This window comes from Zingiber officinale, chromosome 1A (genome assembly GCF_018446385.1).
Source record: "Zingiber officinale cultivar Zhangliang chromosome 1A, Zo_v1.1, whole genome shotgun sequence".
In the NCBI taxonomy this organism is placed as follows: domain Eukaryota; kingdom Viridiplantae; phylum Streptophyta; class Magnoliopsida; order Zingiberales; family Zingiberaceae; genus Zingiber; species Zingiber officinale.
Genome location: NC_055987.1, coordinates 26201641 through 26228150, shown reverse-complemented (window position 1 = coordinate 26228150; position 26510 = coordinate 26201641). Strand labels below are relative to the sequence as shown.

The window sequence follows — 26510 nt, the reverse complement described above, 5'->3', positions numbered from 1 at the left end:
TAAGGATGACCCATTATTTTTATAATTAATAAAACATGAGATGTACTATGAACTAATGGACGGTTCAAATAAAAGTGACCTTCAGATATTTGTCCTGAAAAACCCCGAACGCTGTCTGTCCCATCACGGGCAATCCTCCTCATCCTCGTCGTAGTGAGCTGGGACGCGTAGGTCGTAGCTTCTACAAAGACCTCGTTACGACACGTATCCGGACTGCTAAATTGTGCGGCCGATGTGGCTCGACCATTTAAATCGAGCGGTTGAGATCGAGGAAAATCGTCTCCATTAGGGTTTGTGAAAATCGACCTATTTAAACCGCTACGAAAAGCCGCCAAAGGGCGTACCGCTGTGCAGTTTCTAGCGGCCACCGTTCCATCACCTATCGGTTTCATCCAAAAATAGGAGGAAAAAAAAAAATTTATCGCCTGATCTCCGATCCATCAATCGGAATCCTCTCATTTACAGTCTTCGTCTTGCGTTACATCGTTAAGGGTTCGTGTAGGAGCCGTGGAGGAGCAGCATTTGTGCTTGTCTAGGTTGGAGGGCGAGATGGCGCAAGTACAGATTCAGCCCCACGCCGTGGTTTCCAGCCCGTTGGCGGCAGTCGTATCAGGCGGTACCGCGTTCCAGATCGCCTCGACGTCGTTGTACGTCGGCGACCTCGATTTGGGCGTCACGGACGCGCATCTGTACGATGTCTTTAGCCAGATCGGGCAGGTTGTGTCTGTCCGCGTGTGTCGCGATATCAACACTCGCCGCTCACTTGGTTACGCCTACGTGAACTTCAGCGATCCCGCGGATGGTATTTTGCTCACTGACTTCGTTTCCGTCATGTTGTTAATTCTTTCTCCATTCTTCGCCTTCGGTCGTTACGTTTGCGTTGGCATGTTACATTTGTTTATCCTTCATTAGGAGTAAATTGCAAATGCTTAAGTTGGTTCATTATGGTTTCTAATACGAAGTCCTATAACCCATTCACGATGTTTGCTATTATCAATGTTTTCCAATCCTTTGTTGGACCAATGTTGATTATCCTCGACCTAGATAGCTGTGCGCAATACGATTGATTAGATAGGTTGCTCGTGTTACTCGGTTAACGAACATATTTGGATCTCTAGCAACTTCTGCTTTTTATCCGTGTGCGTATTTTGTTTTGTGATGAAAAAATTAATGTCATATATTTTTTTTATGAAGACGTATATAATTAGAGGGCTGCTTAGTAGTAGAGCTTCACTCGGATCAGTAAACATTTTTTTTTTTACATTCTCTAGTGTAGTGTATGTCTGTAATCCTCCAAGCTACCAATAGAAGATTGAATACCCTTTTTCAAAATAAATAGTCAAATGCAACCTACTCTTTTCAAATAGCAATTTAAATAGATATTTTTTCCTTTTGTATTTCCTTTAGGCTTTTTGGAGACTTATCACAATGAGCTGCGCAGTACTGGTAGTGTTCTATAGATACATCAAATTCAATTATATTATATGGGGACTCATTTTTCTTCATTGCAAAAAAAATAATATTTCTCATTTACTCTTCTGTTCCTTTGTATTACCTCTATCAGAATATCAGACTACTGGATATTGATGCCTGATATATGCTGTTGAAAAATTGGAATATGCATCTGCAAACTCATGTCCATATGCATTCATCCTATTAAGGTTTGACATATCAAAATTCACACCCAATCATGCTTGTTCCCTTCATTGCAACTTGATCCAATTTTCATTATGGTTTTTTCTTGTACCACATATCATTTGGTTCACTCGAAGTGTGAAAAGGCTATGTGTGAATTGTCCTTCACTTTTTTGTGTTTCCATTGGCAGCGGCAAAGGCAATTGAAGTTCTTAACTTTACACTTCTTAATGGAAAGACTATTCGTATAATGTATTCAAATCGTGACCCTAGTGTGCGCAAAAGTGGGTCCGCAAACATTTTTATCAAGGTATGAAAATATAATAAAGAATAATCAGGAATCTGAGCACTAAGTGTCAATGTCGAACCTTCATTATATATGGTCATTAACTTTGTTCTTTTCTGGCAGAATCTGGACAAGTCTATAGACAACAAAGCACTACAAGATACATTTTCAGTCTTTGGTAACATTCTGTCATGCAAGATTGCTACAGATCCATCTGGTCACTCAAAAGGGTATGGATTTGTCCAATTTGAACAAGAGGAGGCAGCACAAAATGCAATCCAGAAGCTAAATGGCATGCTCATGAATGATAAGAAAGTATTCGTTGGGCCATTTGTTCGTAAACAGGAGAGGGAGGGGGCTGCTAACAGTGCTAAATTTAATAATGTATTTGTAAAAAATCTCTCAGAATCTGTCACAGAGGATACTCTACTGGAAGTTTTTGGTGAATTTGGGAAGATCACCAGTTGTGTTGTGATGAAGGAGGGAGATGGAAAATCCAAATGTTTCGGCTTTGTCAATTTTGAGAATCCTGAAGCTGCTGCTCAGGCTGTTCAGGAACTTGATGGTAAGAAATTTGATGATAAGGAATGGTATGTTGGTAAAGCCCAAAAGAAGTCTGAAAGAGAGCAAGAACTTAAAGAGAAATTTGCAAAAAGTAAGCAGGAGTCTACTGAAAAATTCCAAGGAGTAAACTTATACTTAAAGAATTTGGATGATAGCATTGGCGATGATAGCTTAAGAGAACTGTTTTCTGGATTTGGGACAATCACCTCTTGCAAGGTCCTTTTCTGTCAACCTTTAGTTGATTGCCTATTCCACTATATTTTGTTGTTTGGCTAATGCATTTTGGTGATTTACAGGTCATGCGTGACAATAATGGTAAGAGCAAGGGATCTGGATTTGTCGCATTCCAGTCTCCTGAAGATGCATCTCGGGCTGTATGTCAAATCTGTTGTTAGTTTGTTTTTTAGTTGTCTTATTGTTTGTTGATTTCTTGAGTGAATCTATAATAGCTATCAGAGATGAATGGAAAAATGGTCGGCAGTAAACCACTTTATGTTGCAGTTGCACAACGCAAGGAAGATAGAAGAGCAATATTGCAGGTAATTTCTCAAATGTTACTATTTGATCAACTTTTTTTTATTGTTTGAGCATATTAACAATTAAGTTGCTGCCAGTAAGCTTGTTTTTCAATCTAACTTTTTAGGAGCAGATTTCAAAAACCTATAAATTCCCACAAACAGTGTCATTTAATCCTTCGTGGTAGTAAAGAACTATTTTGTTAGTGATAGATAAAAATATTAAGTGTAACCTAATCAAAGGCATACCTACTCTTATTCCTAAATTTTATAATTATGTCTAAAAGCTATAGATACATTTGTTGCAATGCTATACAATATTTCATTCCAAACAACTTGGTATTAGACTAGGCTCTCCAAGTTTCTGGGTTTCCTTCTTCAATCCTCGAGTGGGAATCTGCAAGGTCAAAAAGATGACACAGACTCCCTTTTCTTGATCATCAATGCAATCTGAATTTTGGTTTCTCTTGTGCAGTTTCTCTCCTATGGCTACTGTCATCTTGTTCCTCTATCCCCTCAGTGCCCTATGGCTACTGTCATCTTGTTCCTCTATCCCCTCAGTGCCCTGCCATATCTTGTGATGCTATTTTATTTTCATCACTGTAGGCAAAGAGATGATGCCCTTTCCTTTTCAGACCACTTCGTCCTTATCAAAATAGTCCTTCATCGTTGTCAACCCATAATTTAATTTTTGAGAAATACTCAAATTTGCCCCTAATGTTGGGAGATGCCCAAATTAGGCCCCTCATCCAAAAGTTAAAATGCCCTACCAATTTTTATGGACCAAAATAACCTTTATTGTTTCACCATACAATTTTGATTTTGTATTAAGTTGTATGGTGAAATAGCTGTGTGGGTAAGAAATATTTAAATAGGACCCAAATCTCCATTTAGTTTAATTGGTAAATCTATTTTGATATTTTCTAAACTTCTAAAAAAGGGATGGTTAATGCAAGTAAGTTGCTTTTGAAAAAACTTGGTCGTCAAAATAAAATTAATGAATTCAATTATTTTCCCTTTCTACAACTAAAGAGGAGCAAGTAAATTAAATAAGCAGTATTTTTTTCTTTCTAATTTTTCTGAAGTTGAATTATTTGAAAATCAGAACAATTTGATGAATAGGTATTTTGGTTGGTCCATTAATAATGACGGGCTTAATTTGGACATTTTGGAACAAAGGGGCCCAATTTGCACATCCTCTAATGTTGGGGTACTATTTGAGTAATTGCAACTTTCTTTTTCTTTTCACCCTTATCCTCCCAGTATGTCTTGCTGGAAAAACCTGATTTGCTATCGTCTCTTCATTACACCATCATTAATGCCAGATCCAAATGCAAGTGTACCCCTTTCTATGCAACCATAACGAATCCTTTGCAGTTCTCTTCCTTGTTCTGCTTTGTCGTTGCTTGCTTTGTTACCAATGCTTTTCTTCACCATAATGCTTGATCTTTGTAGGTTCTGTTTCTTGCTTTGTTCTCGGCCTTAACCCTTCTATCTTCTTCAATCTCATGCTCCTCATCTGCTGCAAGTTATGCTAATTCGCATACATTTGTCTATGTAGTGAAACTTGTGAGTGGTTGCAGGAAAAAAGTAGCGCAGTCCACTTGATTTCTACTTCCCCTTCCTATTTCAATTGAGCGAATCAACAATAGTTGTTCTGTATTTTATACGTTAAACTCAGAAATCTCAGCCACTTAATTAAACCCCCAAAATACACAAAAAGGCATACAAAAAAATAGAGGCTAAAGGAGAGTGAAGAAGCTGAAGAGAGGTCTAAAAAAAGGAAAGGAAGATGGTGAGGACTTGCAAAAAGTGAGATTTGTATACAAATTTTAAGTGTTTCCTTTCTTTATCTCATGCATTGCCAATATTAAAATTCCACTTATCATCGTTTTTTTTTAAATTTTACTCATTTGTGTACTTGATTTAAGATGAAATTGATTATAATATATCGTTTCTAACATTTACTCCCCCTCTCTTAGTAAAATGACCGACAATTCAGTCTTCTGTTAGCATTTCCTTCTTTCTTAACTCTAGCAATATTTTATTGTTCTCAACTGTTAGAATTCCTCGAGAGTTGATAATACAATTTTTACTGTAGCAAGGTGTTGTAAAAATGAAACTTTCAGTATTATTCTGGTTTCTAGAATTTTTGTTTGTCTATTGTCTCTCTATGTACTCCTAGATTAACTATATCTTTGCTGATCAAGGATTTACTGTTGGTTACAGGCTCAGTTTTCGCAAATGCGTCCAGTGGCCATGCAAGCTTCAATTGCACCTCGTGTTCCATTATATCCTCCTGGCGCTCCTGGGTTAGGGCAGCCACTTTTCTATGGTCAACCACCACCTGGACTAGTTCCTCAGGTAAGGAGATATATAATTGTTATTTCTACCACTGTAAATCGTATGTTAGATTAATTTTGTTTTTAACTATTGACTTAAAAAAAAATATTATTCTTAATCAAAATTTTCTATCAATATGAAAATTCTAATTTGAAATTTTGGAAATTTTTTATTTGCCTAATGGTGATTAAGAATTTGGAAGACATTCCTGCCGTGATTATTATTCTAAACATATTCTTTCTTTCACTTTTCTAAATCTTGAAACGGGTGACATAATAAAACTTCTTTACTTTTTTGGTCATTGTATGTATAGCTTTACTTTACTATGAATTTCTGCCTTTTGTAATTTTTTTTGCCATCTTAATCTAACTTTCCATCTTAAGATTAGATGGTTTCATTTAGCATATGTTTATTTGGATTCGGGATTAAAAGGACATGAAAGAAAGATGGTTATCTCTCAATTATTTCTGCCAGAATGAACTTTCTCCTATTTTTCTCCTCATTCTGGCCTTCAGTCACCTTTTTCTGCCTCGGTGCTTATTTGTGCTGCTTGCTTTAGGGCTAGTGGAGCCATTAGTAGGATTGCATATTTAGGAGTAGCGGAGCGCTGGTTTGGGTTTCTAGGTTGTGGTGGAGATAATGTTAGTCGATTGGCAGGTGTGATTGTGGGATAAAATGCAAAGCAAGTGCTCTTTTCCCTCCTAAGAAAGCAATTCAAGTTTTTTCCTCCAATCACCCTCTTTCCCCAATATAAACCATGCCAAATCTTAATCAATGTTGTGAGATGGATGATTGATGCCTATAAATATTCCACTGGCTGCCAGAGGTGTAACCCTCTTCTAAGTTTGCCAACTTTCTGCCATAGAACGAGGCTGATTTTGGCTGGATTAGTCCTAGGCGACATTCTGAATCTTATGTTGGGAACCAAAAGGAAGCTGATTTTAGCTTGATTAGTCCTAGGCGAGAAGTCTAGATCAAACTGTCATTATGTAAGTGTCATGTGAAATACTTAGTGGCACATCGTCCAAAAGGGTTTATGTTAAAATCATGCCCAAACTGATGATGCCACTAGTATTTATATATACATTATTTTTAGGCAAGTACTGCAATTTCTTCTCTTTTTTTTTTTTTCTATTATGCATAGTTCCATCTATGTCATATTCTAAGTGTGTTGTGTGTGTGTTTTCATAAAAAATATAACTTCTTTCTCATGCTGACTTATGGTTGATTAATTATATCAATTGTTTGATCATACTCGGTTATTAATAGTAACATTCATTAGTAGCATCAAATAATTCTAGTATTTCTTTTCTCAAGGAGCAAACAAGTTCTTGTCTTGATGTTCAGAGAGAGTGTCAAGTATTGTCTATTCAGTCCATTCTATTTCTCTGTTAATTTTGTTGGGATCTGAAACACTGTATTACAATCATCATTGGTTATTTATAAGAATATATGGGCTTTTGGAGTTTGTGTTTTATATTACATTATTGATCAAAGTATTAGGCAATTAAAATGAGTATAAAAAGTCATTGTAGTACACATGAGGTGCCATGAAGAAATCCTATAGCAATTGAGTACAATTCCAATATGTGATAAAAATGTGAGAAATTAGATTATAATATTAACATATTTAAAGACGATTACTAAATTCCAACTTAGACAAATTGAATAAAAAAGAGACAAAGATATGAGAGGTGGAGATACCAAAGTATTTTTACTAATTGATTTAGAGATTTAAATAATATTGGTGCTATATTTTTGTATATAGTTCAGTGAAGGGAGTACTATCCATTTATCAAATCAGTTGAATCTTACATGAATTGATGACAGTGAGATGCTACTTCGTGCCTTCATCTGATATAATTTCTTTGTGATTCCAGAGTTTCTAGTTTCTATAGGAAATTTACAAGTCTTGTTTTTTTACTTGCTTAGATCTTCATCCTTGTTACTCGAGATTTCTGTGTCCTAGATAATGACAAAATTACAAACATGATTATTTTATATGTTTAATAGTATTTAGAGGATCTAAAAAGTGCATGTTCGTGATATGCAATGGAACACATAGAACACATCCAATATCTGGATACATTTTATCTATATTTAAAAAATTAACATAAATTTCTGGACACCTACCAAAAATGTAGGTTTAATAATTAAAATTTACATTGTATTTTAGAAAAAAAGTATATCTCCATTATCTTTTCTATCAAATACACTGCTATTTATATACATAAGACTCCCTATAATTATGTCTATCAATTGCTAATCACAATTAATCACAATCAAGCTAATCAATCACAATTCCTGTAATTAAGCTACCACATTCAACACCTCCCTTAAGCTGGAGCATATATGTCAATCATATCAGGCTTGTCACAAAGTTTGAAGAATCGTTTTTCTCCTAATGCTTTAGTGAAGACATCAGCAACTTGGTTGGACGACGATGTGAATGGAATAGAAATTTTCTGGCTCATTACACACTAACGAATAAAGTGACTGTCAACCTCAATATATTTAGTCCTCTAATGAAAAACTGGGTTACTTGCGATATGAATATCTGCTTGATTATCACAGTGCAGGTGGATTCTAATTCTTCAAGCAAATTCTTTAGCCATAACATCTAGTTATAGTGTGAGCTATGGTTCTGTATTTAGTTTCGACAGTTGATCTAGCAATGGTAGTTTGTTTCTTACTTTGCCATATTACTAGATTTCTCCCTACATAAGTGTAATATCCAGAAGTGAACCGTTTGTTGGTCTTTGATTCAGCATAGTCGGCATCAGAATAGACTTCGATCTTTTGGTGTCCATTTCTCTTAAATGACAACCCTTTCCCTGGAGATTTCTTGATGTACTTAAGAATTATGATTGCAACATCCCAATGAACTTGCTTAGGCTTATCCATAAAATGACTGACCATTCCCAGTGTAAAGGAGATGTTAGGTTTCGTTACTATTAAGTAAATGAGTTTCCTAACAAGCTGTCTATATTTTACCTTTTGCTTAAAGAATTCCCATTATCATCCCAAACACTTGGATTGATATCCATAGGATTATCAATCGACTTCATTTCATGCAATCCAGTTTCTATGAGTACATCTGTAGCATACTTCCATTGGCACTCAGACTTTGAGAAATTTTAATTCCCAAGAAATATTTGGGACGCCCCATATCCTCAGGAACAAAGTGTTGCTCTAAATATTTCTTAGTTTTGTCAATCCCACGTATATCATAGCCAGATATTAGGATGTCATTAACATAAATGATAAAAACGATAATCATAGAATGATCTAATTTACACTTCCTGAAGCCAACAACTCTAATTATATTATTGAATTTATCAAACCAAACTTTGAGCTTTGTTTAAGACTATAAATAGTCTTTTTAAGTTTGCAAACCAAAGAAGCATTCTCCCCTTGAGCAACATACCTTGGAGGTTGTTCTATAAAAATGGTCTCATGCAGATCGTCATAAAGGAATGCATTTTTCACATCTAGCTGAAACATTGGCCATGATTGATTGACAGCCAAGGAGAACAGAACTCTAATAGAATTCAGATTCGCAATAGGAGAGAACATCTCAAAATAGTTAATACCATAAGTTTGTGTAAATCCTTTAGCTACCATACGAGCTTTGTATCGATCAATAGTACCGTCAACTCTATACTTTAGAGTAAACACCCAACGACAAGCAACAATAATAGCGGATGATGGTGCAGTTCGCCAAGCAGAGTATTGATAAGTCTCAGAGTAGGAAATCGAGACTTCTGTGTTGGGACCTTGATGTCCGCTAGAGGGGAGGGGTGAATAGTGTCTCGTCGTGTGCTCATCGGTTGCGTCTTGATGATATACAATGGAATACAAAGACAAAAACAACCAATGCTAACACCTAGGGTTTACTTGGTATCTACCTCAAGATGAGGTGACTAATCCAAGGATCCACACGACACGCTCACTCCACTATGAAACCTCCTTCTCGGTCACAGTCGGAGGCGGAGAAGCCTCGTACAACACTCACACACAACACAACACAAATACAACAAGAGGAAACAAAAATACAACGCAACACACTCCTCTTTTTGCTTACTTGTGCTTGTCGTCGCCTCTTGAACCTTGGAAAAACTCCCCAAGTGCCTTCAAGAACTGGTGTAAGTAGATCGGAGAAGCTCGCTGTGAATCGCTGAAGAAGGGCGCAAAAGATCGCAAGAGTTCTGTTGAGAAAAAGCTCCGCCTGGGCTTTATACAGTAGCTCCAATCGATTGAATTCATCTCCAATCGATTGGCAGCTCCCCAATCGATCGCCCGATCGATTGGGAAGGGCTTTGTGCTCACGAAATATGGTCCCAATCGATTGGGTCATTTCTTCCTTCGCAGCACACTCCAATCGATCCACTGATCGATTGGTCCCTAGTTCAATCGATCGCCCGATCGATTGACCAGCTTGGACTTGACTCAAACTCAAGTCCAAACTCCCAAACCCAACTCCCGGTTAACCGTGACTTGTTGGGTCTCCATGCCTAGCATTTGGTCACTCCTGACCAACCTCGAACTAGCCTTCTAGTCTCCTCCATCAGTCTTGCGTCCCTCGGATATCTCCCCATCCTTCACGCCTTGCCTTCTGGAGCTTCCATCGGCCTCATCCTAGTTGTCGGGTTCTCCTCGCCAAGTCACACTAGGACTTACCTTGCCAAGACCACATGCTTGGACTTACAACCTTTGCCAAGATCATACTTGGATTTTCCAATTGCCTGGCTCCTCACCAGGACTTTCCTTTTGCCAAGATCACACTTGGACTTTCCAATTGCCTGGCTCCTTACCAGGACTTTCCTTTTGCCAAGATCACACTTGGACTTTCCAGTTGCCTGGCTTTTCACCAGGACTTTCCCTTTGCCTAGCTATACTAGGCCTTTCCAATTGTCTGATCTCACTTATCAGGACTTTCACTACCAAGTCTGATCAACACTAACCTACATGGATTTTCACTCTTGCAAACCTTCTTGTTGGACTTACCTTTGCCTAATCTCCAATTAGAACTTTCCCAGTCAAGTCTCCTGTCAATCTTGACCTACTTGACTTCTCTCTTGCCTAACCTCCAATTAGGACTTTCCCAGATACCTAAACTCCAGTTAGGACTTTCCCATTTCCTAAACTCCAATTAGGACTTACCCGATCAAGTCTCTGGTCAACACTGACCACTTAACTTGTCTTTTCATCAACTTGGTCAATCCCTTGACCATCTCCACAATCAGACGATTGCTCCAGCAATCTCCATCCATTATCAAACATCAAAACTCAATTCCCGACTCAAGCTTGGCTCAACTCAAGCTTAGTCAAATTGGTCAAACATGACCTAGGGAAATTGTCCCAACATTCTGTAGATGAGAGAGAAACAACAAAGCGCAGAATGTAGGACTAGTTAATCAAACAAGATATGGTTAGACAAAGGATGAGTAGTACAAGAACAAATACCTTTACGAAGAGCAATGGACAGATCAATATCGAAGGGGCAACGAGCACTAGGAGTTGTAGGGCGAGGAGGCGTGGGACATGAGATAGATTCTAGCCAAGAATGCCTCGCATACACCTATAATGGTTTGGGAGACTGAGTATTTGTAGTGGAAGACATAGATGGTGGGATTGGTAATAGAGAAGCTGATGTATCCGGTGATTGAGCAAGATGGGGGGAAACGTATAGTTGTGACTCAAAAAACATATCATCACAGGTGCAACTGTGTTACGTGAGTGAATCAAGACAACGATATCCTTTTTTTTTTGTGTATGAGAGTACCCAAGCAAGATGCATTTAATGGAGCGAGGAGATAATTTATCCAAGCCAGGAGTAAAATCATGAACAAAATAAACACAACCAAATATGCGAGGCACATAGAAAATATGATGAAGACATGAGCATGGGATACCCTCATGTAACATACTAGAGATCGACGTTAAACTCCTCCGGCTTGTAGACCATGGTGGGTCGGCTCGAGACCCAAGTCAAGTCGTATGACTAGAAGATCAATCTGACCACCACCAGGAAGAACAGGGCCGTCGCTGACCTGGAGGAGAAGAATGTGGAGGTCGATCTGGCCCTAGCTGATGTTGACCGCCCTGTTCTTCCTGGTGGTGGAGAAGAGCAGTCAACAGAAGCTCCTCAGTCGGGAGATGCAAGGTCGCCTTTATCGACCAACGATCACTCTGGGTGGACGGAGCAGATACCACCGGGCTGAAGGAGGGGTCGGTCGGAATGGAATGGATTCTTGACCGAAGAATCCTCTTGCGAGTGGGGGGCAAGATGTTGAGCGACTGAGTGGCGATTGGATCAGACGGGAGGTCGCACTGCGAGGGTGTCCTATCGGAGGAGACAGCTTCCACGGTCTCCGTGGCCGGGAGGGGGACACTCGTCCCCTCGAACGCTCTCACCGTCGAGGAAGTCGAACGGGTTGGCATGCCCGTTCGGCGTCGTTTGCGTCTGTTCAGTGGCTCTTCATCGCCAGCAGACTCGATTTCTTCGGGTCGAGCGCCCGGTTGCACGTCGAAGGGGGCAACCTCCCCAGCAACCTCAATATGTGATGTCCGGGCGGCGGACCACCACCAGTAGTAGTAGCTTCCTCACTCTCACTCTTATTAGAGCCGACCGGCGCAAGGCCATGTCGCTCAATCTCCTTAGCAGCGGCTGCCTCGGCCTCGGCAGCCTTAGCCTTCAGCATGCCAAGCACTATCGATTTCATCATTGTGTTAGCTGTAAGAGAAAAAAGGAAAATGAGTTAGACCCAAAGGAAAAAGTCGAATGGAATTCCTTACCTATGCCGCCCGGGAGAGGCGTTCGGATCAGGCTTAGTCCGAACATATATAGGACGCCCTCTGGTAACAGCTTGTGGATGTCGAGTTTCAGGCCGACAAGTATGTTGGCTGCATGAAGGTAGTCCGGCCGGGTCTTATACCTCTTCAGCTCGAGGGGAGGGGGAGTCCAACCTGCCACTTGGTTCGGAAAGGAGGCAGCTCGGGGAGCCTTATATAAAAGAAGTAGTCCTTCCAATGTTTATTGGAAGTGGGCATTTTATCAAAAAAGACTAAGCCGATCCGAGACTGGAAGAGATAAGTGCCCAGCTCGGACTGCTTAGGGTAGTAGAAGTAGTGGAATATTTGAGTCTTGAGGGGAATGTTGTGGACCTTGAACAGTACCACAACCCCGCACAGGAGGCGAAAGGAGTTAGGGACAAGCTGGGCGAGCGGGAGACTAAAATAGTTACAGACTTCAATAATAAAGGGATGGACAGGGAATCGCAGGCCGACCATAAATTGATCACAGAAAAAGCAAATCGCGCCACGTAGCGGGTCATGTGGTCGGTCGAAAGGTGAGGCCGGAACTACTTCATGGTTGGCCAGGAGGTCAAAGGCGTTTATCAGGCTCGCCACGTCGCCCTCGTTGAATCAGGTTTCCATGGTGGTGTACAATGGACCAGGAGCAGGGTCGAGCGGCTGGGAGGAAGAACTGGCCATGGTGGGTAAACGGAGAGGCTGAAGGGTCGCTAAAAAAGATCGTCGGGAGAGCAAGAAAGCAAGAGGAACAGGAAAAAGCTCACCAAATGAAACGGTGAAAAGAAACAGAGGACAAGAACCCACAACGAATGCGAAGATAATAGTCAAGAAGCTTACTGGTCGGAGAAGCGTTGAGGGAGAAGAGAAGCTGGAGATTAAGCACTAGACGAAGGATCGTCGAAGCGCTAAACGCAAAGTCGTCGGAGCACGCGAACACAAAAGCAGCAACAATGAAACAAAAGGCGGTGTGGTGACTTTATAAAGACCTGGCTCGATCGAGCAGAGCCGTCCGATCTAGGTCACGAGAGCCGACGATCGCATCCAACTGTTGATTTTGAACCGCCGCCCGTCACATCACCCCTGGCCCTTCGATAGTAGGGTGACGGCAGCGATGCCACATGGCCACCATAGGCGGGCATTTAAGGTCGGGCATGGCCACGCGCTCGGTTTAATGAGGACGATCTGCACGAAGTCCGAGGAGATCCGAGTGACATCAGCTTTGACCGCTTGCGGACAGGGACATGGGAAAATGAAATTTTTTGTGAAGTGCCGGTATGTGCTTCGTCGAGCGGCTTCTACGGGCCGGTCGGATCCTCTTCAGCAGCACGACTGAACGGCTGACGGAGCCATAGACTGAGTTTGTCCAATCAGTCAGACTTTTAGCCTCCTTCGACTAGACTTGAGGGGGAGGCACGTGATTCGGCTATGGGAGGGGGCTCTCCGCCCGAGGAGGGTCAATGACATGTGGAAGGTCAAAAGGTCAATGCGGTCAATGCCAAAGGAGCTCGGTCGAACGGGCCATTCACTTCCCCGATCGGACAGAGGGAGTACCTGGCACAGCACTACTACAGCTTGGATTAATCTCGAGTTTCCGACGCTCAAAAGCTCAGGCATGTAGGGAGGATATTTGCCGAGCGGACATGTCCCCGGCTATGCAGTCGAGGCATACAGGCGGCCCGGTGTGCATCATGGCCGAGCGGACATCACACTCGGCCCGGTCAGGCTGCCAGCTAGGACAGCAAGCGGCTTCCCCGCTCAGCCCGGAAAGGGCCAAGGGGAGCAGTTTTGGCGATATCTTCTTAGGAAGCAACGTCGCCAACAGGCGGCATGGTCGGTAGCAGAGTCAGATAGAGAATCGTATGGTGGAAGCTTCCACTGTCGCGTCAAGGATATGCTCGTACTATTGAGGTATGGTGTCAGACACGCTTTTCCGACACACTCATTCCAGGTATGCTTTGAGGGACGTGCATGCCTCGGGGGACGTGCATGCCTCGGGGGACGTGCACGCGCCTTTGGGGAGCCCTGTATAAGGACCCCCAGGCTTCGACGGAGGTATGCTCACTTCATTACTGTAGCTACAGTTCTCGCTTCGTTGCTCTACATCTTTCTGTCGGAGATTTGACTTGAGCGTCAGAGGGCCATCGTCGGGGAACCCCTCCTCGACTCGTCATTGTGTTTGCAGGTCTACGGCGGCAAGGGATCTACGTCTTTGGAGTCTTCGACTAATCAACAGGAGCGCCACGTCCCCAGCGTCCATCGACTCAGCACTCGAACAGAATCAACAATCAATCACAATCAAGCTAATCAATCACGATCCCTATAATTAAGTTACCATATTCAACATACACCTTTCACTTAACTATTAAATTAAAATTTATAATTTTCTATAAAATAGTTTGCATCTGAATCTAAACAATAAATATAAGACAGCAAATATCATAATAATGCATGTTAAACAACCAATGCAAATTGTAGAAAAGAAAATTTACACGTCCTGATCAATATATAGATTGTGCATTACATATTCTTTGTGAACTCTTTTAACAATGATTTCATCATCATAATCAATATCAAATTGTGTATATTTCAATTATTTTTTAACGAGGTGGTCCCTACACCATAATATATTAGATGTGAGACAATCTTCGTTTGAGAAGCTAAACCCGTCCTAATAATGCCATTATATGGATTTGAGTTTTGGACCTTCAGTTGAAAGTCCTTTAGATATAGTTTGTTTATTAATATACTGCACAACTGCTGGTTGCATTTGTCTCAACTATTTTTGAAATAATGATTTATATTATTTCCATGCCTTCAGTTGTAGTAATGACTAGTAATCTTCTATCATATGTCCGAATGATTTTCAACGATACCAATATAAGATTGAATGTGAAGCAACGGTTTTTATTGCATTCTGACTCTGAATTGTAAGTGATATAACGATAAAACTTTATCACAGCCTGGATTCGGCTTCCAGCAGCCACTTGTTCCGGGGATGAGACATGGAGCTGCGCCCTTCCCCAATTTCTTTATGCCGATGGTCCAACAAAGTCAGCAAGTTCAGCGCCCTGGTGGTAGGCGTGTACCATTAGGTCCAGTGCACCAGATTCAACAGCAGCCTATGCCAATGATTCAACAGCAGGTTGTTAATTCCTTTTTTGGTATTTTGCATTTATTTTTTTGGTTTCTTTTCAAATGATAGATGCTATGCTTAACAATCAATAATGCAAAAAGCCTCTTGTATCGCTTATACTAATATATTGAACAGGTGCTTTCAAGGGGTGGACGTCCCTATCGATATCCAGCAGGGCGTAACATGCAAGAACTTCCTGGCATGGCCGGAGGGATGTTCTCTGTCCCATATGACATGGGTGCTATGCCCGTGAGGGACGCAGGAATTTCACAGGCTATTCCTATTGGAGAATTAACATCAGCTCTTGCAAAAGCTACACCACAGCAGCAGAGAACGGCATGCCATGATAATTTGTTTTGTTCCTATTCCAATTCAAACCGGATTCTTAGATTTTCATCGAACATTACAATTTTTTTATTTTTATGCGCAGTTGCTGGGTGAGAGCTTGTACCCACTTGTGGATCAGCTGGAACATGACCATGCTGCCAAAGTGACCGGGATGCTCTTGGAAATGGATCAAACTGAAGTGCTCCATTTGCTGGAGTCTCCCGAAGCTTTAAGTGCAAAAGTAGCAGAGGCTATGGAAGTCTTGAGAAGTGTGGCTCAGCAGCAGCAGCAAGATTTCCCACCAGTTGACCGGTTGGCAACATTGTCATTGAATAATGTTGTCTCCTGATCTAACTGCCGATGCTAAGTGAGTTTGTGGCCGTGACTTTGGCTGGCGTTAATCTTCGAGAAGACTTTGGTACTTATTTGGCTATTTATTTAGTTATCGTTTAGTAAGAAGAGCTTTTAGAAACCTTTTTCTTTTTTTGGGTGATAACAGCTTCTGATATCTTTCCCGAAGAACTTTCAAGTTCATGTCAACTTGAAAGATTGCAGCTTAATAACAACCCAAACAGGGTACAGAACATCTCTCTGTTAACTTTATGCGCCAATCAAATGACTAGTGGTGCCTCTTCACTTTTTCCATGTTGATGCTCGTGCATGAAACTCATTCTTCGATGTGGATGCCTACGCCTCCAGTCTCATGGCGTCGGAGGCCAGGCTCTCGCCTGAAGAGATTAGTATCCGGCTGCTGGAGCTCTTTGCCGGGTCAGAGTAGGGACCCAGTCCGGTCTCTTATTCGAGTTATCGGATTGGATGTGCTCAAACTTCTCGATGGTTCAGGCTCGTTCCAAAAACCAAACGGATTCGGGTGCGAAAGAATCTGACTATTAAATGAAAGGCACGAAACCTAAAGCAAATATTATGGTAATTTACCAAAACGCATAGATAGAATTATGTATTTATCAAAATATGTATCATAGTTTTGTTTATACCAAATGACGCACGTCAAAAATGAAGTTCTCCTTTTACCCCTCCCGTCAATTTCCTTTTGTCAATCACCATTTTCTAAGTATTCAAACCACATTTTTAACTGAAAATTAATTTTTGATTTGGATGCATGCCCTTTCACCCTCTCTCTCACTCCATCCCTCTTACTGGTCTTATAAACACGAAGTGATTATGAACTTCCTCCGCTTGTTATACTTTCTCGAGATGTTTGGCGGCATTGCAAAACAAGAATTTCAAGAGAAGAGTTCATAGGACAACAACAATTAAGAACCGCAATGTTAAAGAATAAATTTGTAGCAAGAGGAAAATTAGTAGAAAAAGACAGTTAAAGATTTAGCGATGTATGTATAAATTTACTACTGTAAGGTTGTTATGTAAAAAAAAATATTATAGTTTGGTAGCAAAGAGTGATGAAAAAAATCGTTTTTATGATTTCATTCGATGTCTGGAGAACAAATATTCAACAAGACATGCAAGGTGCTTCACTGTGATACTAGATTTTAGCTAGACCTTGCTCATGCATGTTAAGTTGATATGGTAGGTATTAGGACATTATGTCTAATATGCAATCATATCAGGTCCACTGTATTCGTTGATCAAAAATTTGATTTGATATCATATGTACATTCTCCTCGTTTAACCCTTCGTAGGATTGGGAGTTTGAAAAATCCAATTATCCTAGGTCCATAAATATGTTTAGACCAAAACCCACTTAAGGACCTCAACTTGTTTGATTACACCCAATGAATGTGTTGTTACTTTCTGGTGTTGTAAGGAGGTAAATTGTGTCATCCATTGCTTATTTAGGTCTCTGAGTGGTGGTCCAATGTTACCAGAATTTATGCTTTAATGAGGGCCTGATATGGGATGATATCAGGTCCACATTAGGTCTAATATTATCTCATATCAGGCCTAACATGGACCTGATATTATTCCATATCAGACCCAACATGGGCATGATGTGAGATCAAATAAGGTCTTGTGTGATTTTTCTTAAAACTTTCTTTTACGCCATATATACCATTTCCTTGCTCAACCCTTTCTAGTGTTTGAAATTATGAAAAATTATAAACCCTAGGTCCATATCAATTGAATTGTGTCACAACTGCTGATAAATTATGAAAATCTAATATGTACACCATATACATTGTTGATTGGTTTTTGCTAAATTAGTATGTACAACATCACTTCATTATGTATTTATAACTTTGCTAAATTAGTTTATAATTTTTTTTATCAGGGACGATTATATTACTAATAAATTCTCTCTAAGATATGGAATACACTTGACATAAATTTTTGCATGGGACATGGAGCTAGTGTAGGAGAATTATCCAGAACAAATGTTCCATCAATGTTTTCTATACGATATGAAGATGGACTTCAAACAAGGAGACATGAAAAAAAAAATTAGAATTGATGTAATTGTATCAATTTTTAGGGGCAGGTTTTGTAAAACTTTGGATTAATTATCCATAGTGTTGTAAGCAAAAAAGTTGAGTAGGGAATGTAAATGTACAATTATGTAGTGTTGTTAGTTTTATATCTATTCATGTAGTATTTATTGTTGAATACAATGGTATGTATGATATATGATGTTTAAACTAAATTGTCACAAGAATAACAATACTATTGCTTAGTGAAATAAACATCACAATATTCAAATTGCCATGATGGTGTAGATAAGTGAAAAGAAACATAACCTCACACCATATCTCTCTTATGAAAACTAAAAACTTGGTAACCATTGGGATTTTTCAGAAATCCAAATAGGCTAGGTTCGACACTGGTTTCAAGTCTGCTTGGAAATATAAAGCAGGCATGTAATTTGGGAACTCCAAAGTAACTAAGTTATGAGTTAAAACAAATGGTTATTATTATCCCCAGATATTAAAATTCCTTGTTCATTAAATGGAAATCCATAAGATTTACATGTTCCGTGCCAACTGGAACAGAGCAATAGCTTCATTTGTGGTGGTCAGAACCAAGATTTAGCACCATATCTTACTTCTCCCTTTTAAATCTTCCTAGGGAACGTGAAATTAAAGAAATCCAAGTGGCGTACGTCCATCAGTGGGTTTCAGTCAAAACCCATTGATGGTCCTAGACTTCTCAGATTGAACCCATTTCAAGTGGTATGAGTTTCTAGTCTTGTAAGGAGACAAGGACTCTAACAGTGTTATGCATTACTTATTTAAAGCTCTCTATAGGTGATCGACCGTTATAAAAATTTTCAACCCGATTGTGGGCCTGATATGGGATAATATCAGGTCCAACATGGGCCTGATATTATCTGATATCAGACTCACGTTGGGCCTGATATTCTCTTATATCAAGCCCACGTTGGGCCTGATTCGGTATCATATGAGGCCCAACGTGGGCCTAATTAGTTGGCACCTTGCTCGCTTTGTTCAACTGATCACAATCTAATTTTTTGATCCTAATATCTAAAACCTAAGACTATATTTCCATTCTATAAACTAAAAACTTGCTACAGATTGTGATTTGTGAATTAGTTTAGAATTTCAAATAGGCTAGGTTGAACACTTGATTTGAAGTCTACAACAAGAACATTGGAAATATCTAATTGTATTGTAATTTAGCTTAAATATCTAACTAATTTTTGAGTTAAAAATAAATTGATGGTAGGTGCTATCCCCGGATATTAAAATTCGACAGGGTGTGTGTTGTTCATTGAATGGAAATCCATAAGATTGAAATGTTCCGTGCCAACTGACATGGAGCAAGAACTTCATTCGTGGTGGTTAGAACTAAGATTTAGCACCATATCTTGCTTCTCCCTTCTCAAATCTTCCTAGGGAATGTGAAATTAAAGAAATCCAAGTGTCGTAGATCCATCAGTGGGTTTCGGTTAAAATCCACTGATGAACTTAGACTTCTCCGATTGAACCCATTTTAAGTGGTCTGAGTTTCTAGTCTTACAAGGACTCCAACGGTGCTATGCATTACTTATTTAAAGCTCTCTATAGGTGATCGACTGTTATGAAAATTTTTAGCCTGATTATGAGCATGATATGGGATAATATCAAGCCCAATGCGGGCCTGATATTATCTGATATAAGACCCAATCTATACACTATATTTTATTTTCTTTAAATTTATTTATAATATTAATATATATATTAGTAATTTATTTTATATTTATTTTTTATATTTTGTATAACATTTAAATTTTTTATTTGTTATTTAATTTGTAACTTTTATTCTATATATTACTCTTTTTATAGATCGAATTTTATTTTAGAATAATAACACGAACCAACTGTTGGTATTAGGCTATTTAAATTTTTAAAAATAATCTCAACTCCTAGCAATTTTTTTGTTTTGAGATGTAAAATATGGTGTGAAATTTTAGATCTCAGGATCAAAATCTTGGTTATGATTAATGAACAAAGTGGCTAAGGATGGATCTTACAAGGCCCACGTTGGGCCTGATATGCTAGAATATCAGGCTCACGTTGGGCATGATATGCTAGCATATCGGGCCCATAATAAGGCTGAGATGTTTCGTAACGTTCGATCACCTCTAGGGATCTTTAAATTAGTAATAGATAACACCATTGGAATCCTTGGAATACTAGAAACTCACAAGACTTAAAATGGGCACGATTAGAGATGTGTAGGTCTATCAGTGGGTTTTGGTCAAAACCCACTGATGGCCCTACGGTACTTGGATTTCTCTAAAATCATCTTCCCTATCAAGGTTTAAGTTTGTAGAATCTATATATAATGTCAAAACTTAGTTTTAACCGATAAAAATGAAGCTCTTACTGATAGATCGTTTGAAGCGATAGAGGAGGGGGGTGAATATCGCACTTTTTAAAACTAATCTTTTCTTTTATATCAAAGTCGTGCACAGCGGAAAGTAAAAAGAGACAGATTGTTTACTTCGTTCGGAGCCTAGCTTGACTCCTACTCGAAGGCTCGCGATCCTTGACCGCACCGGTGAGCAAACCACTATAACTCTTCTTTCTGAAATTCTTCGGAAAGAAGCAGAACGTACAATGGAGCAAGATAGTAACACCCTACTATCTTGCTTAAATGAATTACAAATGCAAGCTTTAAAATAAATTTTACCGACAAATAAAATGGAGATTTAGCTTAGGTCGGCACTTCCGGATGATGTAGCTTGCTGCACAGATGAAGACGAGACGATTGCAGAGCAGGAATTTTGATCAGAAGGTTGTTCAGTCGACTGATCCCTCTATTCGGTCGACCGAACCAGCTCCGATTCCTTCCAGCTGGAGTCTAACGCTGGCTCGATATTCTGCATTAACTAGACTTCAAAGGTTCGGTCAACCGATCCCTCTGTTCGGTCGACCGAACAGGCTCCTTCCCTATTCATCGAGATTTGCCATGATCTGCATTTACTGTGCCTTCAATATTGATGGTTCGGTCGATCGATCCTCGAGTTCGGTCGACCGATCCTCGGGTTCGGTCGATCGATCAGTGTAGTTTCCTTCTGCATCTGATCGTTGCTGATTAAACTGATCTGTGCTAAGTCACCTTGGTTCGGTCGACCGATCCGGCCAAACCTGCAACACAGTATTAAGCAAAGTATCCCTGCAACACAAAGGTTAGCACAGTAATATATAATGCATGAGTATGACAGTTAGGACTGTCTTGATCTCAACTTAGAAACCTTCCCGATTTCTTTAGTTGGATCAGCGACCTTAGGTTGTTCCCTTTCCCTTTAGGAACCCGACCTCACTGTAGCTCTTCCAGTTGCATACCTCAACTTACCTGCCAAACATGATCATCCAGACATGTTTAGTCTTTTGTCTGCTCAGTGTCTGATCGCCTGATCCACTAAGACTTTTCCTGCAATACCATATTAGCCAACAACAATAATAGTAATACAGGAAATAATAGTAAACCTAAACCTAGATTTACCAAGATCCGCTGGCCGGTCGACCGCACGCGGTCGACCGAAAACCATCCAATCAACCTTGTTTGGAGTTCATTCCTCCAAGACTTCTCGTTACCTAAGGTTACCACACCCTAGGGTTTTCTCAACCTGGCTTCACTCACCAGGACCTAAGGTTACCACCACAAGGATTTTTTCCACTTGGCTTCACTCACCAAGACTCAGTATTCGGCTACCTAGGGATCAAGTCCTCCAGACCTATCCACCTGGCTTCCACGACATATCGAGATTTCCCTTACCTAGCCTACAACTAGGACTCAGTATTCGACTACCCAGGGATCAAGTCCTCCAGACCTATCCACCTGGCTTCCACGATATACTGAGATTTCTCTCCTTGCCTAGCCTCCAACTAGGACTTCCCTTGCCTAGCCTACAACTAGGACTTCCCTAGATCAAATTCCATACTTAAACATACTTAAGCATACTTAAACATATTTGTCTGACATTAAAACCTTGGAGGTCGATTGCACCAACACTTACTCCGTGCCAGTTGGCACAGAACATGTACACCTATTGAATTTTTTTAAATGAACATCATTAAATTTACAGCAACACCAAGCACCACCATTTTATTTTTTAGTGACAACTTAGTTAGAGGTTAAAGCGATATTGCACTACTATTAGCAATTTCCAATCGTCGCCTTAAAACCCACTGTTGGACCTGGCCTACTGGAATTTCTATACTTTTTCGCAATCCATAGTGAGCTTATAGTTAATAGAAGGGAGAGATGGTGTCAAGTTTTGGAAGTGATTGACTGAACAAAGCGGCCAAGGTCCCCAACCTATCAGGCCCAACGTTGGGCCTGATATATTAGCATATCAGGTCCAACGTGGATCTGATATGTTAGCATATCATGTAACAACCCAAATTTCCTCATTTCGAGTCCTAATACTACTTAAAAATATTTAGAAATGCTTTAGAAAAATTCTAGAGATTTTTAGAAATTTTTATGCAATTTTTGGAGTTCGTTTGGTATTTTTACCAAAAGAAACAAGTTGCAAAAAATAAAGAAAATTAGCCAAAATTCAAACCTGCAACCTTTGGCCAAACCAAGCCTTAAGCAAATCCGGCTGACCAAGTGGTCAAGCAGGCGGTTCTATTTAAAAAAGGTAGCAAAATTTATTTAAAATAGTTAACAGAATATTGGATTATAAAAGGATAAGTTGATGTTGGATTTGTCTGTTTAGAAAAGGTAACGAATTTATTTAAGATAGTTAACAGAATATTGGATTATAAAAGGGATAAGTTGATGTTGGATTTGTCTGTTTAGAAAAGGTAGTGAATTTATTTAAGATAGTTAACAGAATATTGGATTATAAAAGGGATAAGTTGATGTTGGATTTGTCTGTTTAGAAAAGGTAGCGAAATTATTTAAGGAGTTAACAGAAATATTAAGTTATAAAAAGGGATAAGTTGATGCTCTGTTTTCCCGTGACTTAAACCATTCTCTCCTCTTCTGCGTACGATGGCGGAGCTCGGGCAGAAAACGAAAGGGAGTTAGGGCATCATCTCCAGCGGCCGACTAAGGTCCTAGAAGCCCTTTTTGTTCGGTTGTGAGTCTAAGAAGCAAGGTAAGTGCTTCTCACCTGCAGTAGGAGTAGTTTCGGACCTTTGTTTTTCTTGAATTCAAGAGCATGAGAAGCGCTTATAGTGCAGATTTTTTTAAGCCTATAGTACAGATTTTATTTATATAGCAGATTTTGATTTTTGTAGGCTTAATTAGTGCAGATTTTAATTAAACTTGCTATTGATTTTATATTGCATCATATAGTGCATTTTAATTAAGCTTATAGATGGATTTTGATAATATACAGATTTTAATTGCTATAGTGTAGATTTTAATTAAGCTTATAGTGCAGATTTTTATGTGCAATTTTAATTGCTTATAGTGCAGATTTTTATTTAAACTTATAAGTGCAAATTTTAATTGCCTATAGTGCGATTTTGATTTATAGTGCAGATTTTATGTGACTTATAGTGCATATTTTAATTATGAGTGCGGATTTCTTAGAGCTTAAAATGCATTCTTTAGAGCATATTTCTTTAGAGCTTGTAGTGCCGATTGTGCTGATTTCTTTAAAGTTTATAGTGCAGATTTTTGGTGTAGTGCAGATTTTGGTGGAATTTATAGTGCGGATTTTTGGTGAGTTTTTTGGTGGAACTTATAGTGTAATTTTTAAAGAAAAAGATTATAGTGCAGTTTGGTTAAGTATAATAGTGCAGAATTTATGTTTGCATAGTATACAGAAATAGTGTAGCATAGAATGCAGAATCTTGATTAGTATAGTATGCAAAATTTTCATTAGCACAGTATGCAGATTTTTGTTTATGCATTTCAAAGTTAGAATTTGTTTAAACATTTCAGTTTTTAAAGAAGCATTCTTTTATTAGAGGTATTAACAAGTATAAGAAAGATAAAGAAAAGAAAGAAAAAGGTCAAGGCCTTAAGTAGATCCCAAAGTCAAGACTTTAGGGATTTTGGCACACAAGGTGCTCGTTAAAATGCCAAGACATTTAAAGAAGAAGTAATTAAGATAAATCAACTTATAAATCAGTATTTTACTTTTATCAATGGCACTGTGCTGGACTCTTAGTTGTCCTTGGGTTGGGCTCCCATAGTCGTCCCTAGGTTTAGATAACTTAGTAAACCCTACTAGATTCGGGACCAACTATCTCGGGTCTAGTTAGGGATGCGCGCATAGCAAGTACAGTTGCCGGACTCATCAGCAGTTTAATTATTATTATTTTTATCTATTATGAAAATAATTTTCAAAACTTCACAAATCAGTTTTAGATTTATTTTATTCACATACATATCCGAGTTTTGTGAGTTAGATAGCGCTTACTAAGCAATTTTTGCTTATAGTTGCATTTCCTCTTACTGCATATAAAGGAAAGGAAAAGTTATAACAAAGGAATGCGACAAAGAGGTGCGGATGGATGTGTGATGCCTAGACTATAGAAGCCTTGGGACCTAGCATAAAAATTTATTAAGATTGCCATTTATTAAGAATGTATTAGATGAGCCATTTAGTCTTCCGATGCTAGTTAATTGTATGTTTTGAGTTCTCCGGGAGTTTTAGGAATTACTATCAACATGTGAACAAGGATAGTTAAGTAAAATTAGTAGCTCAGTAGCGCTCCGCCCTCATAGACCAGTAGTGAGGAGGGTGGGGTGTTACATATCAGGTCCAAAATAAGGCTGAGATGTTTCGTAATGTTCGATCACCTCTAAGGATCTTTAAATTAGTAATGGATAACATCATTGAAGTCCTTGGAATACTAGAAACTCATAAGACTTGAAATGGGCACGATCAGAGACGTGCATGTCCATCAGTGGGGTTTGGTCAAAATCCATGGATGACCCTACGATATTTGGATTTCTCTAAAATCACCTTCCTTATCAAGGTTTGAGTTTATAAAATCTATATATGGTGTCAAAACTTAGTTTTAACCAATAAAAATGAAGCTCTTGCTCCATGCCAGTTGGCATGGAACATGTGCACCTATTGGATTTCTTTAAATGAACATCATTAAATTTACAACAACACAAAGCACCACCATTTTATTTTTTAGTGACAACTTAGTTAGAGGTTAAAGGGATATTGCACTACTATTAGCAATTTCCAATCACACGCCGTAGCTTTAAAACCCACTGTTAGACCTAGCCTACTAGAATTTTTATACTTTTTCGTAATCCGTAGTGAGTTTATAGTTTATAGAAGGAAAGATGGTGTCAAGTTTTAAATTTGTGGAGTAAGAATTTGGAAGTGATCGGCTGAACAAAATGGCAAAGGTCCCAACCTATTAGGCCCAACGTTGGGCTTGATATGTTAGCATATCAGGCCCAACATGGGCATGATATTCTGGCATATCTGGTCCAAAATAAGGCTGAGATGTTTGGCAACGTTTGATCACCTCTAAGGATCTTTAAATTAGTAATGGATATCATCGTTGAAGTTCTTGGAATACTAGAAACTCATAATACTTGAAATGGGCATGATCAGAGATGTGTAGGTCCATTAGTGGATTTTGGTCAAAATCCACTGATGGCCCTACGGTATTTGAATTTCTCTAAAATCACCTTCCATATCAAGGTTTGAGTTTGTAGAATCTATATATGGTGTCAAAACTTAGTTTTAACCTTTACAAATGAAGCTCATGCTCTGTGCCAGTTGGCACAAAACATGTTCACCTGAATTGTATTCTATTAGAAGCAACCGTTGTCCTATTATATTTTTTAAACACAACACCTATTTTGTTTAGGTCATAACTTAGTTAGAGTTGAAAATAAATTTAAAAGACTTTAAAATTTCCAACCCCAACCTATTGATTTTAAATGCACAGTTGGACTGAGCCTATTATATTTCTGAATATTCACAACTGCTAGCGAGTTTTTATTTTACAAAATTGATATATGGTGTGAAGTATTAATTCTGCCTTCTTGATATTGGTTTACACTTCTCATATAATAAATATTACTGTATTAAAAAATGAATACTACAAACAACGATATAACAGTAACATTTTTTGCATAACTATTTTTTTACGACACTATGGATGCACTATATACAAAATATAAGGATCCACTCCTCTTGCTTACAAAATATTTAAATCAAGCATAATATTCCTGTATACATATATAGGTAAGTTAAGAACCAGAGGTTGGCGGCATTCTACAAGTCCTTCGATTATGGCCCAGTTGTTTGCACCAGCTGCATTTGATTTTTACCTCCCCATTATGTTTCGACTCGATCCTTGCCTTCTTTTGCCTACCCGGCTACACAAGGATACGGAGACATAGAACTATAATATTGTTTATGCCTCTAGGCCAAAATTTCTTGCTTCGACATGGGTAAATACGATCCATGTATGTCGCATTCCAATTCTGTGAATGAAAAAAATGCTCACAATATGGAAGTGTATCCATG

At 39.0% G+C, this 26510-nt stretch overlaps 1 protein-coding gene across 1 annotated transcript; it reads left to right on the top strand.

The window, feature by feature from the left end:
• The first annotated feature begins 326 nt into the window (after positions 1–326).
• On the top strand, positions 327–16264 carry LOC122021491 (polyadenylate-binding protein 2-like). The gene is made up of 9 exons (XM_042579615.1): positions 327–802; positions 1827–1945; positions 2045–2701; positions 2782–2859; positions 2935–3024; positions 5230–5364; positions 15119–15301; positions 15428–15628; positions 15723–16264. Exons 1-9 carry the CDS (start codon positions 550–552, stop codon positions 15966–15968), a joined length of 1962 nt encoding a protein of 653 aa, XP_042435549.1. The 5' UTR covers positions 327–549; the 3' UTR covers positions 15969–16264.
• Positions 16265–26510: the final 10246 nt, after the last annotated feature.